Source organism: Cornus florida, unplaced genomic scaffold (assembly GCF_030987335.1).
Source record: "Cornus florida cultivar Cherokee Brave unplaced genomic scaffold, ASM3098733v1 CherokeeBrave_3.0.0_Hap2_Chr04, whole genome shotgun sequence".
In the NCBI taxonomy this organism is placed as follows: domain Eukaryota; kingdom Viridiplantae; phylum Streptophyta; class Magnoliopsida; order Cornales; family Cornaceae; genus Cornus; species Cornus florida.
This window is the reverse complement of record NW_026775574.1, coordinates 33,757,557-33,774,523: the sequence shown is the minus strand read 5'-3', so window position 1 is coordinate 33,774,523 and position 16,967 is coordinate 33,757,557. Positions and strand designations below refer to the sequence as shown.

At 36.3% G+C, this 16,967-nt stretch overlaps 1 protein-coding gene across 2 annotated transcripts in view; it reads left to right on the top strand.

Annotated features, from left to right (window-relative positions):
• Positions 1 to 204: 204 nt before the first annotated feature.
• The window catches only part of LOC132303128 (uncharacterized), a 32,252-nt gene continuing 15,489 nt past the window's right edge, over positions 205 to 16,967 (top strand). The window contains exons 1-10 of one of the 2 annotated variants that reach the window (XM_059800237.1): positions 206 to 459; positions 1,519 to 1,629; positions 8,409 to 8,495; positions 13,510 to 13,563; positions 13,729 to 13,874; positions 14,036 to 14,186; positions 14,271 to 14,408; positions 15,364 to 15,435; positions 15,519 to 15,592; positions 15,699 to 15,840. In XM_059800237.1, coding sequence (XP_059656220.1) covers positions 310 to 459; positions 1,519 to 1,629; positions 8,409 to 8,495; positions 13,510 to 13,563; positions 13,729 to 13,874; positions 14,036 to 14,186; positions 14,271 to 14,408; positions 15,364 to 15,435; positions 15,519 to 15,592; positions 15,699 to 15,840 — 1,125 coding nt within the window. In that variant the 5' untranslated portion in view covers positions 206 to 309. Of the gene's footprint in view, positions 460 to 1,518; positions 1,630 to 8,408; positions 8,496 to 13,509; positions 13,564 to 13,728; positions 13,875 to 14,035; positions 14,187 to 14,270; positions 14,409 to 15,363; positions 15,436 to 15,518; positions 15,593 to 15,698; positions 15,841 to 16,967 lie in introns of both variants that reach the window. The other variant, XM_059800238.1, reaches the window with a different exon arrangement.

Sequence of the window (16,967 nt, the reverse complement as noted above, 5' to 3'; positions counted from 1 at the left end):
CAATTTCCCAATTCCAAATCTCAAATTCGAAAGACAAATTTCAAGTGATGGGTCCAACGTGGTTAGACTTGATTAGTTGTTAAAAGAACACTCCGGTAGAACCCAAAGGAGAGAAACCACCCACCCTTGTCGCTACTCTATCTTTCTCCTTTGCCCTTTTCGAGATATAGCCTGTTTTTTGCCGTTGATATAGTCCGAGCCCACTTTCGGAGTTCTCTCTATATAAGACTAGATCTCTCTCTTTCTCACTCCTCTTTTCTCTCTGTAAAAGACAACAGACTTGTTGAAGTAGTGAGTTGAACCAAGACGATGATCAGCATAGAGGAATCAAAAACTCTGTTGTCGCTGCTCAACGGCGGAGACCAACGCCCTTTCGATGAAATCATCACCGACTTCAACTCTAAATTCCCTCGCGCGCTCTATTTCAGGCTCTGCTCTTCTCTCTCCATTCTCTTAGAGGCAAAAACTCTCACCCCTTTCTCTATATATATCTCTATGTGTATATATACGAACACACATATTCATCATATTCATATATATATATATATAAATCTCATCACTAGGGTACATTTTTATTTTCAATTCTGTCATTAAATTTACTTGATTATCGAATTTGTGTATTCCAAACAACATAGAAACAGCTAGGGTTTTGTTTATTTAAATAGAACTCAAATTTGAAATCTTGGAAGTTGAATTCTACTTGTAAAGATGCATAAACGTGTTAGTTATCAAATTGAAGGGTTTTCTCATTTTCCCCATATTCTCTTCCACTCAGTAAATAACTCTAATCGTTTAGTCTAGTTCATTACTATTTCAATAGTGATTGTGTTGAGGAATCGTTCTAAAACATGGTGGGCCTCATGAATATTGCCTAAATGTTAAATTCCAATCTAGATTACCTTCGATATTGAATCTTATGGGATATTCCTAATGCTGGCTATCTTGATTTTGGTTATGACCTCAGTGTTGTGTTGAAGAAGACACGCTTTTGTTACTTGAATGATGATTCAATTAGCCTGAAGGATTTTCTCCTGCTATTCATGGTTAACTATGCAGTTAATACGCCATCATTAATTTTTAAGGATTCATGTTCATTGAGGTTTGGGTAAACCATATTACCTGTTTATCTACTCATTATTTGCCACGCTTGGCATTGTTTCAGTAGAATACAACATGTACGAGAAGTGGGAGAAACTTTTGAATGAATGTGAAAAAAAAAGATTGCCATTCCTCATATCCTCAATTTAGTTGTTGTAGAAAGATTGGATTTTTCTTGATCCTACTACTGACATATTTTCTTCACTTCTGCATATTTTGATGTGTTGTTTTTCTTTTGCAAGACTTCACTTCCCCTTCTTGTTTCTTCTAGTTTGTAGGAGTGCGAATACATATTAATAGAATCATCTATGATCTTATATACCAAATAACTCTGTAGGATATATATATTTTTTGTTGATAAGTAAACTCTTGCAAGTTCAAATATTGATTGATGATTAGTTGGATGATTTATTAATGCAGAACAAAAAGATGCTCAAATCTACTCAGCGTTTGGTTGCATTTTCTATTCTCCATCAGACTTATTCTTCTCAACAGCCTTCTTCAAATCCATTCATATCTGTCCTAATAAATGTAAGTGAAGCTTGGTGTTCTTGTTACATTTGATATTTTGGAAGCAATCATGATCTTGTTGAGTTACTTCTTGTGCTTGTTTATTTATTAATTCATATATCTTTTACTCATAAAAAAATAATATATATATATAAATGTTTATATAGGCTTATATGGTCTTTTCGGTGATAAATTCTATATTTTATCTACTTATCACAAAAAAATAAAATAATAATGATAATAATAAAAAAATAAAATTCTATATTCTCGCTGGAATTGCTAAGCAACAAAGAGTTTGAATTCAAACAAAGAGTTTGAATTTCTGATAAATATCAATAGAAAGCGTTCAAAAGGGGAATGCGTCACGCAAAAGCTACAAGGACCAAATAGGGCCCCTAAACTCTCAATATGTCCAAAAATCAACCATCTCCCCCATGGATTTATAGTTTCTCCCAAAGACCCAACAAAAGCACAACCCAACTGTCTCGGACCACTGGGCAGTGCAAGAGAAGATGATGTACTGAGTCTTCACAATTACCTGTCTCATCCCAATTACATCAAATTATTTCGTACTTGATAAGTGAAATAGATAAGTGAATGACTAGAATGCCCTTTCTTTGAAGCTTTTTAATGTGTTTAGGGGTGGTCCATATCTGAACTAATTAGAGAGAAAGGTTTATCATCATTTTATAAGTTAAGATTCTTTTCTTTGAGATAAGCCCTTTTCGCAACTAAAATTGAGATAAACATTTACATGAGAGGACATCTTCTTTGATGGAGAAGCTGGGGGAGGATTAATGGGTAGGAGGAGTGGGGGATTGGAAAGGTCTTTGAGGTAACAACGCCTGTTTCATGAAATAGGGAGAGTTTGCCATGATTGGCAGGGCATAACAAGGGTTGGTTATGTATCTAAAAGAAATCATTCAGACGTCATAATGTTCCCGTTTACGGATCATTATAGCAATCTATTGGATTTGGTCAGGGACATATGAACCAAATACAAGACATTTAAATCTTTGAATAATAGTCTTGACAGTGATTCGATAATGGGTTTTATTGCCTACCTGGATTGTCATGTATAAAATAGTTAAAACGCTAACTATGTTTTATGGTTTAGAGTGTTGGGCTTTTAAAAAGAAATAGGAACAACGAATTCATGTAGCGGAAATGAGGATGTTAATGTTGATGATAGAGGTGAGGAACTAATCAAAATGTGAGGGAGAAATTAGGATTAACACATTAAACTTAGGTGGTATGAACATATACAAAGAATATGCGAAGAAGATTTATAGATGCTTGGTAAAAAGAGAGACTAATTTGCGTAAAGGTAGGAGACAAAAGGGCAACCAAAACTAACATTGGATGAAATCATTAGAAATGACTTGAAAAAGTTAAATACTATAGATAAGGCTTGTAATAGAAAGAATGGAAGAAGAGAATTCATGTGCCCGACCCCATTTATATGGGATTAAGGGAGGAGGATGATGATGACTATCATCAATTCTGTGACTGAAAATATCTCCAACCACAGAAGGACGCAATTGTAGATGAAGGGCATACTTGTTTTTTGATTATAATAATTTAAGGGAGAGTGTCTCTGGCCTATCTAGGAGCACCAGTATAGCTATCCTAGTATACTTATGTTGGTACATATTCTTAAACATAGAAGAGGAAACAATAAAGAGAAACTAACAAATAAAATCCTTTAAAGACAGAATCTCACTCAGTCTCACTGAGTTGTAATTTTTTGAAACTCGTACTGTGCATCAAACTGTAAAAAGTGAATGCTTGGTTCAGCGGTTCAACCAGCCAGTTAGTGTAGTGACTCTTTCATCCCAACCTCGAGTGTTCTGAAAATATAAGTTGGAAAATTGACCTGACTTTAGGTTGTAAATACTTTAGATCTATGCATGACACATAATTAAACAATCATTGATCCATGTGTACATCAAAATCATGACAGGTTCACATCATAATAACAGTATATTATGTTTTCTTATTACCATTGAAGTGGTAGGTTTGGAATTTGAGTATTTTTTTTTCTTTTTCTCCTGGTTAAGTGGAAATTTTATTGGAATATGAGCAAGATAGTACAGAAAAGGGTCAAGGGCGAACGCTTGTTAACAACCAACAAAAGAAGTCCCAAATTGTGAGAACAAAGAGAACAAGACATAAGAAAAAGAAGAATCGCAGTTACGAAAGAGGAACTGCAGAAAACAAAAGCAAGGCAATAACTAAACAACTCAGAAACAACTCCAAGGACTGATCAACAACAGAGTGTCAATCAAACAGCAGCTGCGTAGAGAAAAGACTGCCAACAGAAAACACAAGCAAACACTATATAACATGGATCTCCATAGAAACTGCAGAAAAACCTGGTGAAGTGAAAACTAGAAGCAAACACTGTAATGAATAATTACAGTTGTTGGGCTTTGAGGTCTCCAAAGAGCAACTATTTTTGTGTATGCCCTGTTTAAAGTTCTCAATATTTGGTGGGTACACAAACCTAGGAATAGAATCAATAGATCAAATGGTCAATAGTTGGTGGTTGGTCCAAATGAACTTTGAAAATTAGGTGTGTATTTTTATATTTATTTTTTTGGGAAGACAGTTTTGGGGGATTATGTCTACCTGATAAGAACCAGGTTTACGGTTTGCCCAATTTGACCACTCAGCACTTTCCTTCCACAGCCTTATGCCATGCATAGATTGGAAAGCATCTGAGGCAAATTGTGTTGGAACCATAGTTATAACTACTTATAAGTGCACTGATAAGTAAACTATTGTATATTTTGTAAATTATTTTAGACGTAGTATAATGATATTGGAGGTGCTACTCAGGAAATGATTTTGATAGGAAAAAAAAGTAGCTCTGTTTCAGTGATGGGCATGGCATTGCACCATGTAATGAATTAAGATTCAAGGGCCTATGAGTTTGTAATGTATGTTTTTCCACCAGATAACATATTATTTTTGTTGGAAACTTGCACTGGACACTAAAACACTCTAAAATTCATGGGAAATGACCAGGAAATTCAAGCATTCTAGTTGTTCCAAACTCGGTTCTTTCTTCTGTTAAACAATATGAAGTTAGCGGGTGGAACAACCGAAATAACGAAATGTATATGAGAGTCTTTCCTATGTTATGGGGTCTAATCCAGTTCTGATGGTTCTGTCAACTTGTCAGTTCATTGGGCCCTTATATGTGACAATGCTGCCTTTTAGATGGATTACAACTTCATGGGATATCTATTCCCAAATTAGTCTATTTATAGATTATAGAATAGTGAGATTCCTCTTCGATTTCAAGGATCTTGTGCGAATACTTGGTTTTGGCCAATGCCATGCCCTTTACTGCCTTTTGAAGGGCAGAGCGTACCACCCTAATGAGAATCACAAATACCAGACTTTCACTATAAGATAGACTTGCAGCAGCATATACCTTCTTGTTGCGCAAGTCATAAATTGTTATGTAAAATTAGGTTAATAGCACGATCAGTAGTTGACCTTGTGGCTTATTGTAACGGGTCGGCGCTTGCCCATTTACCCAAAAGCTCGAACTGTTAGGTAAGGCTGCATACCCACCCATTTATACCCAATCTCTTTCCCATCCGATTCCGATGTGGGACAAAATGACCCTTGTTACATTCTCCCCCACCCAAACTCGCAACGCCCTCGTTGCGGTTGGGCCACCCTGCCTACCTGGGATGACTCACTCGGACGCCTTCCGGGCCGGGCGCTTGGCGTGGCACCGGATCAAGGATTGGGTCTGGCTCTGATACCAACTGTAACGGGTCGACGCTTGCCCATTTACCCAAAAGCTCGAACTGTTAGGTAAGGCTGAATACCCACCCATTTATACCCAATCTCTTTCCCATCCGATTCCGATGTGGGACAAAATGACCCTTGTTACACTTATACTAAAGCTTAAAAAATGAAAATATGTTCACCTAGGTGACTAGGTGATTCGACACTTTTTGGGGTTATGCACATTTGGATGCCTGCATTCTAGCTCAATAATGAAGTTACTTGCATGGGGATCAAGTGAATGTTTGGAATGTTTGTCCGGAACATAAAGCAGAATTTTAAATAATTTTATTTTATTTTATTTTTTTCTAGTTTTAGAAATTTTGTTTTCATTCCCATAGGGGACAAATGGGTGTTTGAGTTTCTTTTCAATAAATTTTTATCTATTTATTTATTATTTTAAATTTGTAAAGCTTAAAAAATACGTATATATTTTTTTCCTAGGAAAAGAGGCTCTAAAATTTTACAAATCTTAGAAATTGGCAAATTAATTTATAATTATATCAAATGAACCAATGTATGGCCCCTTCAATGTTTCATCCTTGTTTATTCCTTTCTTCTACATTACTTTCCTTTTTTTTTTTCTTTTTCAATTTCATTTTTAAAATTATGATTGAGAGATACCATTGTTTACACTGCAAGGTTAGATAGATTCCATAGAAATTGGAAAACATTTTAGAATCAGCAATGCATTAATGATGATGGGTGGTGAAATGATTATAATTTTTCTCTAGTTCTGAAGGGTGTTTCTTTCTTTCTTTCTTTCTTTCTTTTCTTTGTTTTTTATTGCTTGGGAGGTGGGAAATGGCTATTTCATTTGTTTCCAACCTTATTATTACTATTTATTTAATATAATTGTAAGTGCTTGCTGGGATTCAATGCTCTTGCCAGCTTTTTGCTGGGCCGGGGGAGGGCTCTCTGCAGCTAATTTTGTAATATGTGCAAACACTTTCCTGGCAAGCATTTCAACTTACTTGAGGTTTGATCTGCATTGTTGCTTATTGTCAAAGTATAGAACTTTCTTAGTGGCACATGCCAGTGTCTCATTAAGATGTATATTGGACTGTTTACTTTTGTCACTTTACCTTCTTCGAGGTGACTATCAATCCATTTGTTGTTAATTGATTTGTAGTTTGTCCATAACGGACTCTTACCTTCTTAAAAGAATGAGCATGGCTAAAATGTGAATTTTGAAATGGATGTGTGTAGCAAGGTAAAAAAGGATAAAATTAGAAACAAGCATATTTGTGAACCAATTGAAGCAGCACCAATTGGAGGTAAAATGAGAGTAAATTGATTAAGAAGGTTTGGACATGTGCAACAAAGACCAATAATTGCATCGGTAAGGAAGAGTGATGCAGTACTTATCAAAAAAATAAATAAAAAAAGGAAGAGTGATGCAGTCAACATGAGAGTGATGTTGGGAAGGGAAAACCCAAACTAACATGAGCTGAGGTAGCAAGGAAAAATATGGTAGCGTGTGGTTTGACTAGCTCATGGCATTAGATTGAGCGTGGTTGTGAAACAATTTCCTTGCAGTGGAGTCCAAGTAGTTGGAAAAATGCTTTGTTGAGTTGTCTCTTTGACTTTTTGTTTTTATTTATTATTATTATACATTTTTTTAATGTTTAGAGCTTCTGTAGAGGGTACATATGAGTGTCTTATTAAGATTCATATTAGAATTTTTGCATTTGCCATTTTACCTTCTTAGAAGTGACTACCAATCTATTTATCCTTTACTGATTTGTGGTTCATCCTTAACAAACTCATACCTACTTAAAGAATGAGTACGGTTAACTGTGAATTTTTGAGATGGATGTGTGGTAAGTGAAAAATATAAAGTTTGAAACAACATATTTGTGAAACAATTGATACCAATTGGATATTAATGAGAGAAAATTGATTATATTTTTTTGGACATGTGCAATGGAGACCAATAATTGCACCAGTAAGGATTAGTGATGCAGTCCACATGAAGATAATGTTAGGGAAGGGGAAGAGTAAAACTAGATGTGGTAGCATGCTGCTGTCATGACTTTAGAATGGAGCGGGGGAACATTGTTACTGTAGAAGACTCCAAATATTTGGAAAAAGGTCTTGTTGAGTTGTATTGTTTGCAATAAGCAAAATTTGGTGTAAGAATAGTCGTTTTTGCAACCCTGAATACTTTATGAACAACAATCTTACTGTCAAATTATGTACTTCTGATTTGTTTTGTCATGCATGTCAATTGTCAAATTAGTAGATATAATTATGGAGTTGATGAGGCAGTTAATTCTTTGATTAATTTGATTTTGGCACGAGGACATTCAATCAAAGTATTGGATTGTCAAAAGATGAGTCCTACAACGAGTTGCAAGTGTAAGATTAACTAACTTATTCTTTCATCAGATGTAGATTGATCTCACTCATGTGTGTGTGTATATATATATATGCTGTTTGCCCACCAGTGGAGAGTTCTTATGTAAAGGGGTTAAGTAGTTGTCACACTGAACTCCAATTCCGTGGTTAATCACTTTGAGGTTGTCATGACGAAGTCCAATTCCAGGGTTAATCACTTTGACAATTGGGTGGTATAAAGATATGGACACATTAACAATTGAAACAGAATCGAGTGTTATTGCATTCAAGAACGTTAAACAAAAATATTCTTAGAATCTGTTTGTGAGTGTGAACACATTTATTTATGATTTTTTTTTTTTTTTTTTTTAACAAGCTAGATTATTTAATCAGAAGTATCGTAATGCAGCAGGCATCATTAAGCATAAATGAGAGACACTTCTCTTATAAGCTTGTGTGGTTTATAAATAATTTAACTTTATTGTTTCTATTTGACAATTTTTCCCAATGTTTGTAATTATTTGTAATAATTGCTATATTCGTGCTTTGCATTCTGTAATAATGTTTGCAATGAGCCTTTGATGAAAATGATGTGCCATTTTCATTTGTGTGTGTGTGGATTCTTTGTGCTTCATACCTTGGGGTTTTTGCAGGCAGCATGTGACGATGAAGCTGAGAAATGTGAAAGGGCATTTATTCTTCAATTGTTAGGCTCCGCCAGCTCTAGCACTAGTAAAGAGGTTCTACTTTTGTTGTTTTGAGCATAGTTTTTTATTTTTTAGGCAAATTGCAAAACACCCCCCCACCCCCCCTCCCCCCAACACACACACAAGAAAAAAAAAAGGAAAAAAGAACTACTATATTATTACAGCTAACCCCATAAAGTATTTTTACTATTTTCTTGGTGAACAACCCCTCGAATAGAAATTATGCAAAGCATGTGATGTATAAAATACCAATCATGACCATCCTGATGCTTTCTATTGAGTATTCTACCATTGGACCAGATTTGACCTGTAGAAAACCCATTTTCCAATACAAACTGAAACAGACAACTATTTTACCCTTAAACAGAAAATTCCTATTGAAATTAAATATCCTCTTCTCCACCAATGTTCATCTCCGCCCTCGCCTGCATCGGCATTGATCATAACCCAAAGTTTTAAGAACTCTTTATCCACAGTTGTTCTCATCACTTGTAGTGGGTGTTTGAATGAATGCAATTGGGAATAATTAGTCTCTGGCCATGGTGTGTTCTTGCAAACTTAATTTTTTAAACTTGATTATATAGTCTGCCATTGTTTTTACAATCACAAATTTGCAACAGTTTGTTCCATCAGATAATGTCACTACAACAGCAGCACATTTTACCACCACAACCTTTTTGTAACTGTGGTCATGTGAAGCACGTCCATTGAGATGTCCTCTGTCTACAATATTGCAATCTCCAGTTAATCTATTAAATCCAGAATCTGTTTCAAGTGGGCAGTGCCTTAAAAATGTGTTCAATATGTAAATAAGGTATGTCCTGTTTGATCATCTCCGTGGCAATCTACAAGAACCTGCACTATTTCTCTATTTTCAACCACAATAACTATGGCTAATGTCTCAGGGTCAACCTTCTTTCAAGGGAGTAAAAGCCAACCACCTCCATTTTTGAAGAGAAAAAATTTAAATTCTTCATTAAGAAGAGAGAGTGAGAGAGCTGCAGGCCACAATATGTTTTCACACCCGAAGCCTGCCAGTCTCTGGTAATCCTCCACTGCCACTATAATCACGATTTCATGCCTCTATTCCTCTTTACACAAAATCAGTAAAGTTGCCACTGCTTACCACAACTCACCCTCAAAGCGATCTTCTTCCCATACCTCTCCTTCGCATTGTCTCCCATGGCTTTGCTTTTCTCCCAGCCATGGTGGCAGTCCATGGCTTTTCATCTTCTTTCCTTTAGAAAAAGATATAACACACACACACACACACACACACACATATGTATAGGTCTAATAGTACTTTTTCTATTTTAAGGAAATGAACATGAAGAAACTAAGAAATAAAATGGTTGAGTTAATAAGTTGGAGGTCTCGGGCGGGGATTCTTTTCTTTTTCATTAGAAAAAAATACACAAATGGCATAATTTTATTGGATAAGACGATTCTAAAAATATTAACAAAGCTACGTGGTTTAGTTGATGGGTATTTTGGTAATTTTTTGGATCTCTACTAACAGCAACATAGTGGCTTGTCCTGATTTGCAAGATTTTGATATTTCGGGGGGTATCTCACAATGAAAGGGCTATTTGCAAAATGATGATAGCTTAGGTGTTCTTTTTGCAATTTATCCATTTTTTTATTGATGTGGAATAATTTTGTTGAAAAAAAAATTATTCCATGTCAATAATAAAAAAAAAGTAATACAAGAAAAAAGTTTTAAAGCATGGGGTGCATGTTGTTTGCTGATGATATAGTTATTGGGTACTTCTGAAGGAAACTTAGAAACAAAACTAGAAATATGAGGAAATGGCTTAAAAAAATGATTGAAATTTGGTAGAACTAAGTATATGAAATGTTAATTAATAAAAAATTCAAATATTCATAATATAATGATCACACTTCAAAACCAAGGAATCATTCAAAACGACCACTTTCGATATTTAGGATCGATAAAACAAAAGGATGGAAAGTTATATGGTGATATAACTAGTAGAATTGGATCATGATGGACAAAATAGAGATAGGCTAGTGCCTAGTGGCATTGTATTTGAGAAAAGAATAACAAATAGGTTAAAAGGAAAAACTATAGAATAGTCATTAGGCTAACTATTCTTTGTGGATCCGAGTGCTGCGCTTTAAAAAAGAAGCATTCGTGTAGCAGAATTAAGAATGTGAAGGTCCTTAAGGACCTAAAGGTAGATGGTTGGAGTGACTAGAAGAGATAGGGTTACTAATGAAAGTGCGAAAAATTATGAGTGACACGTATTAGTGAGAAAATAATTGAGAGTAGACTGATGGTATGGACACATACAACGAAGTCCTATAGATGCACCACCAGTAAGAGGAGAGTCCCCAGATAAGGTAAGAGACAAAGAGGCTGCTGAAGTTATTGGAGATAATTTTAAACGTTCGAAGTATAATATGGCGTATGATAGAAAATAGATGGAAAAAAAAAAAATTCATGTGGCCGACCCCATTCATATGGGATTAAGGCAAGGACGATGGAATGATTTTGTTTATTCAGAAAGTCCATGGTTGCTTTTGGTAAGTTCAACAAAGTTAACGGCAACAGTTTGTCATGTAAATATACACATTGTGAATCTACCGTCATCGAGCACTTCACTTAACTCACTCAATTATGAGTGTGGTCTTCATCCTATCAGTACTTGAGGCTTTTTGGGGATAACTTCAGCGGCTTGTTATGGATCTGTCAGGGAAAAGAAATGTCATGGTCTATGTGTTAGGGAATGTTGAACCATGTTAAATAGATCCGGATTTGCATTGCTAATATTGTCTAATCTTTCAATTAAAGAACTCGTATTAATTTGTTTTAGTTTTTTTATATTATTTTAGGTGTGTCTTATATAGCATGTCAGGTGTGGGTATTTCACTCATATCTATGTAACAAGTAATGGATTAATGAAGTTTGAGTCTGTTTGATGGGGAGGAAGAAGGACGCCCTGACTGGGGAGAGGAGGGAGGGGGGAGGAAAGGGTGGGGGACAAAGCATTTCCTTCGTTTGGTAGGGGTTAGAAGAATGGAAAAGAAGGGAGGGAAACTCCTTCCCCCATGAGTAGAAAGAAAGGAGGAGGAAATGGCTTCCCCTCTTCAAACATTTTTGTCCATCACTTTTTTTTTGATAAATAAAAGCATATTAGAGAGCATTCAAAAGGGGAACGCATCCCGAAAGCTATACAAGGGCCGAAGCCCAAAATCTTCCTAGGGATCCAAAGAACCCAAAAAATCCACATTTTCATCTAAAGATGTACAATTTCTCCCCATCACCCAACTAAAAAGAGAACTAATAATAGAAAATTTCAGCGCCCCATGGAAAGATTCCTCCCCATCAAAAGATTTTCTATTTTGCTCCTTCCAAATACACCACCAAAAACAAAGGGGGGTCGGCCTCCAAAAATCACGGGCGTGGCCCCCCACATTGTAGCCTCTCCAAACGTCAATCAAATCCCTCGAAGACCGAGGCATAACCCGATTGACACCAAACAAACCAAAAACAAGACTCCAGCAGTCATGAGCCACGGGGCAATGCAAAAGAGGTGATTCACGAACTCTCCATCATTTTTACACAGACAACACCGGTTGATTGTGATTTGTCTTCTCTTTCTCAGATTGTCCAAGGTTAGAATCTTTCCCTAAACTGCAGTCCAAACAAAAAAAGCTACTCTGAGAGGAGCCTTCAAGCGCCAAACCGTCTTCACAAAAAATTTGGAACCATGAAACCCGGAAAGGTAGCGGAACAAGGAACGGACCTCAAACCTCCCTCGAGGGGAAGGCACCCAAACCAAGGAATCATAGCCTTTACCATCCACCTCCTGTCGACAAAAGATCTAGCAGGCCAGAAATTTCGTCCAATTCCTGATAGGAACGCCGAAATCGCAGGTCCCATGTAAGCCTACTGCTATCAAGCCTATAATAGTCTGCTACCATAATTTATCTATCAACAGCTATCCTGAAAATGTTTGGGAACAAACAAGACAATGGGCGAACACCGCACCAAGTATCCTCCCAGAACCGAACATCCCTGCCCTCCTGAGCTCTGAATGTAATGTGCTTGGAGAACTCGTCCCAACCCTTTTCAATATATTTCCACACCCCCATGCCACCAGCAGATCTGAGCGGCCCAGAGGACCATCCCTCTCTTTCCTCCCCAAAGTGGCACGAAATAACCCTCCACCATAAACGATGCCTTTCACTACCGAATCTCCACAACCACTTACTGAGGAGCGCCCTGTTGAAGTTTTTGTCCTTAACAAAAAGTCTTCTAGAAATGTCAGAAGGTATAATGGTAAAACCACATAATACTCCACCCTTCATTGTTGCTCTCCTTCTTCCTATTCAATCAAACAAGATGAAGAAATGGCTTGCTCTGTTCTCATTTTTGTCCTTCCAAAAAATGGCCTTCTTGAACATTGAAAGGTATAATTGTAAATCACAATACTCCTCATTGCTCCTCACCTTCGGAGTCAACCAAACAACACGATGAGATGGGCCAGCCCTGGCCTCGGGGATATCTCTTTGTTCCCTTTCCATCCCTGATACCAAAATTTTCCATTGGATAAAACTGTTGATGCATGGAATAATCACTCTTCCTTATTTGGTCACATTAGTTGGGTATGCATCCGGCTATTGGCATGTCAGTCATGTCTAATAATTACTCATTGGATGTGAGACGGGTAAGGGATACATGTGCAAGAATAAAGAATAGTTTTCAAATATAAAATCATAGAAGCCTGGAATTTATTCGTCTAAAACTTTCATCTGGTTGCATTTAATTTTTACCTGTCAATATTCACATTTTTTTTGGGGTTTCTGATGTTGATAAGGGATTATGAAGTGACAATATTCGATTTAACTATGGTAAATGGTCATCTTGTTTCTATGTCAAGCCCCTCTATTTTTATTTTTTACTAGACAAAACCCACCCCCCACAACCCCCCCCCCCCCACCCACCCACCCACCCCAAGGCAAACACACACAAAAAAGAAAATTGTTTTCATGGATTTATTAAGTGGCTTATTTCTTGTAGGTCCTCAAACAATCTGCTGCAGATTACATCAAAAGTTTTGATGTTTCGTCACATGTGAGTTTTATACATTATTGTGCATATTCATAATTGCATGTCATTATTATGTTTTCAATATCTATGATGCTAAAGGGCACTGTCACTGACAATATTTTGGAATGTCATCAGTTGCTGATACTTATCTTAGTGTGTACTTGGTTGATGGATATGTTTTACTGTCAGGCTTTCCCACACCATGAACAATTGCAGCAACAGTATAGTGATAAAGTTCATCCAGAACCATTTAATTGCTTATTCAAGAACGCACGTGTGAAAAATGTGGTACCTGATCCTGATGTACCCTGTGGTTCTGATGAAAATTCACCTGAGTATGACCCTTGCCCTTGAAGTAACTAGGCTTTTGCTATATTTGTTTTTTACTTGAAAGCTCTCAGTTGAAAACTAAATCTGTTAAATCATTTCTTATTTTCATTTTATTTTCACCTCGTCTCTATTGTTTCATGGATATAACTTTGTGGTAAAATTTCAGGTTTGACATGCAGCCTGGAATTAAACCTAAAATTGGATCCGGTGACAGAGATGAGACAATATCTGGGTTGTTACAAAATTTGTCGCTGGAAGGATTAGGTCCTCGGTGGATTAGGCCTCTTCCACCAAGGCTTCCAATACAAGATGGAGAAGTAAGACAAATTAAGTATCAATATTCAAGCAAATTGTGGATCTTAATTCTATTATAAGACTTAACCTTGTTAGGTTTCTTGCAGTTAGTGTGGCTCAACCCTGAAAACTATCATGAGCTTTTATGGGATTACGGAATGTGTGCTGATACTAGCAAAGGGGCCGCAGTTAGGGATCTAATTGCAAAAGCTCTGAAGGGGCCACTTGCACCTGCTCAACAGGAGGTGCTTATTCTCTCTCTCTCTCTCTCTCTCTCAAATTCTATTGTATCATGCATGACATGTCAGTGTAAATATTGAATAGGAATTGAACCTGTTACTTCCTTGTAAATGAGTCCTAATTATGTGTTGAAATGCAGACCTAAACTGAAGTATGAGAACCAACTTTAACAGTGAGTTTTTTTTTTTTGTCCTCTATGAGTTGAAGTGTAGAACTAAATTCAAGTATGTGAATCAACTTGCACAATTAGCCCATATTTCTTGGTCCTCAGTGCATGGATGCTTCTGTGCAGGATTTTATATCTCCTCATATTAGTTAGGAAATGCCTTACCTTATTCCTCACTCTTTATAAATGGGGAGTTTCTTGTGAAATTTGTGCATACAGTACTTTTAAAAAGTTACAGTTACTAGAAAGTAGAAACTGGTACCAATTGCTATAAAAAATATGGTGTGGGATTTTAGATTTATGTCTATTCAAAATTTTAAAAGAATAGACTTATTAAAAATAATTTTATAAGAAAAGATTCAATGTTTGGAGCTATGCAAAGGGAGTCTGTATCTTTTGTAGAGAGAAATGTACTTTTCTTATCACGTGTGTGTGGGTTAGGATTGCAATGTATAACTATCCTGGGTCATTGGGGGAAAAAAGTAAATTTTTTTTCTTGAATGATAACGAGCCTGAATATGATAGGAAACAGTTAGTAGCTTGAATACCATTAAATATCCTTTCATTTGATCATTTATTTAGATTTTAGCGATTACCAGCAATTGATAGAGTGACGGTTCATGGTTTCACAAACTTTGTTGTTTGAATTATGTCACAGCGTTCAAGGATAACAATATTGTTCCGAAATGTTCCCTGAAAGACTGAAGTCACTGAACTTTATCTGGATGCTTGTAAACTTAATTTTTGATATACCATTGAAATGTTGATAATTTTGTTGTCATTCTATTCTCCAGCAAGTCATGGTAGAGTTAAGAAATGACCCAAAGCTTGTATATCACTGTGGATTGACACCAAGAAAGCTACCGGTATGTAATTCTATAAATTTGTAGTGCATTCTTATTAATGACCGGTGCTGCCTTGATCTTTAAAGGCCTTATATTTGTATCAGGAACTGGTGGAGAACAATCCCCTTATTGCAGTTGAAGTTCTCATCAAATTGATGAATTCGCCTGAAATTGCAGAGTATATTCTTAGTGCATATATTCCTACTGATGCTTTTCCCAAATGAAGTGAAACACACCCTGGAAATTTGATTTTCTTTCTCTTTTGTGTTTCTTTTGTTTAACAGATACTTTACCGTTCTTGTCAATATGGACATGAGTCTACATTCAATGGAAGTTGTGAACAGACTTACTACGGCAGTTGAGCTTCCCACTGAATTTGTACACATGTACATAACTAATTGTATATCCTCTTGTGAGAACATCAAGGTCTGTCCCATTGTTTTGCTTTCTGGTGTTTCTTTCTATTGGTTTCGTGCTTTGGTATTTACATTGTTCTCTGTTGCTTAGAATTAGCATAATCTAATTCAACCAGCCTGGGTTTTACTCTGGTTGGGATCGTGATCTTTATAAATTGGTGTCTCCAATTTTAATTGACTGTTTGTTCTTTTGAATTTTATTATTGGTGATGCTTGGTTTTTGTGCTCAATAAAATTTTGTATTAGGTTCTTAAATAGTAAAACTATAGTGCCTCGTGTTGTCATTTTCAATGTTCTACCATCACCAAAAGTGAGTATACCTCTTGAATATTATTCTAGGAAAGTGAAGAATGACCCATCTTTTCCAGTTATGTGTTTACAACACCTATCCAAATGCTAACCACAAGGTGCATGAATTTTTAATGTGGTATGGATGACAAGACACTTATCTACGTATTTTCTTATCCAAACAGATATATGCCTTTTACTTGTTCTTTTTCTTCTTTTTTTTTTTTTTTTTTGGGACTGAGACATGGTATGTAGACACATAATTTTTTCACTCTTATTTTTTAGAAATTTTTTTTATCTCAGTTCCAAGTGCTGCATCGCATCGGCCAAAGTTGTAGGAATTTTCTGAACTTTTTTGCCTTGCCTAAGTCTTAACGGGCCGGGTGCTTGCCCTTTGACCCAAAAGCTTAAGTTGTTAGGTAGTTCTGCACTGTGTTACCTGACTCGCCGGTGACGACAAGGGTACACGCGATCTGTATTGGATCCTTCAATTTGCAGTCAGACACGGCTGCTGTGGTCTCTTGGCTGGTTCGAAAAGAAAATATGAAAAGGTTGTAAAGTTTGGTTCAATTTTAGGATTTCCTCGTTGAAGAAAGGTTGAAGAAGATGATTGGTATTGCACGTGTGATTATCGTCTTGTTATTTGTGCCTGCCTTGCGTGTGTTTTACGCGTCTGATATATTACTATATATACATACATATATATGGCAAGTTAGCAATGCGTATTTCAACACCTCCATGCGTAATTGAATTTTGTAGGTAGGAAATCCATGGTGGACAGAAAGCCACCTGTCATATAGAATCTCAAAAAAATCTGATTATTATTTTTTTTAATAAATTGTCAAATTG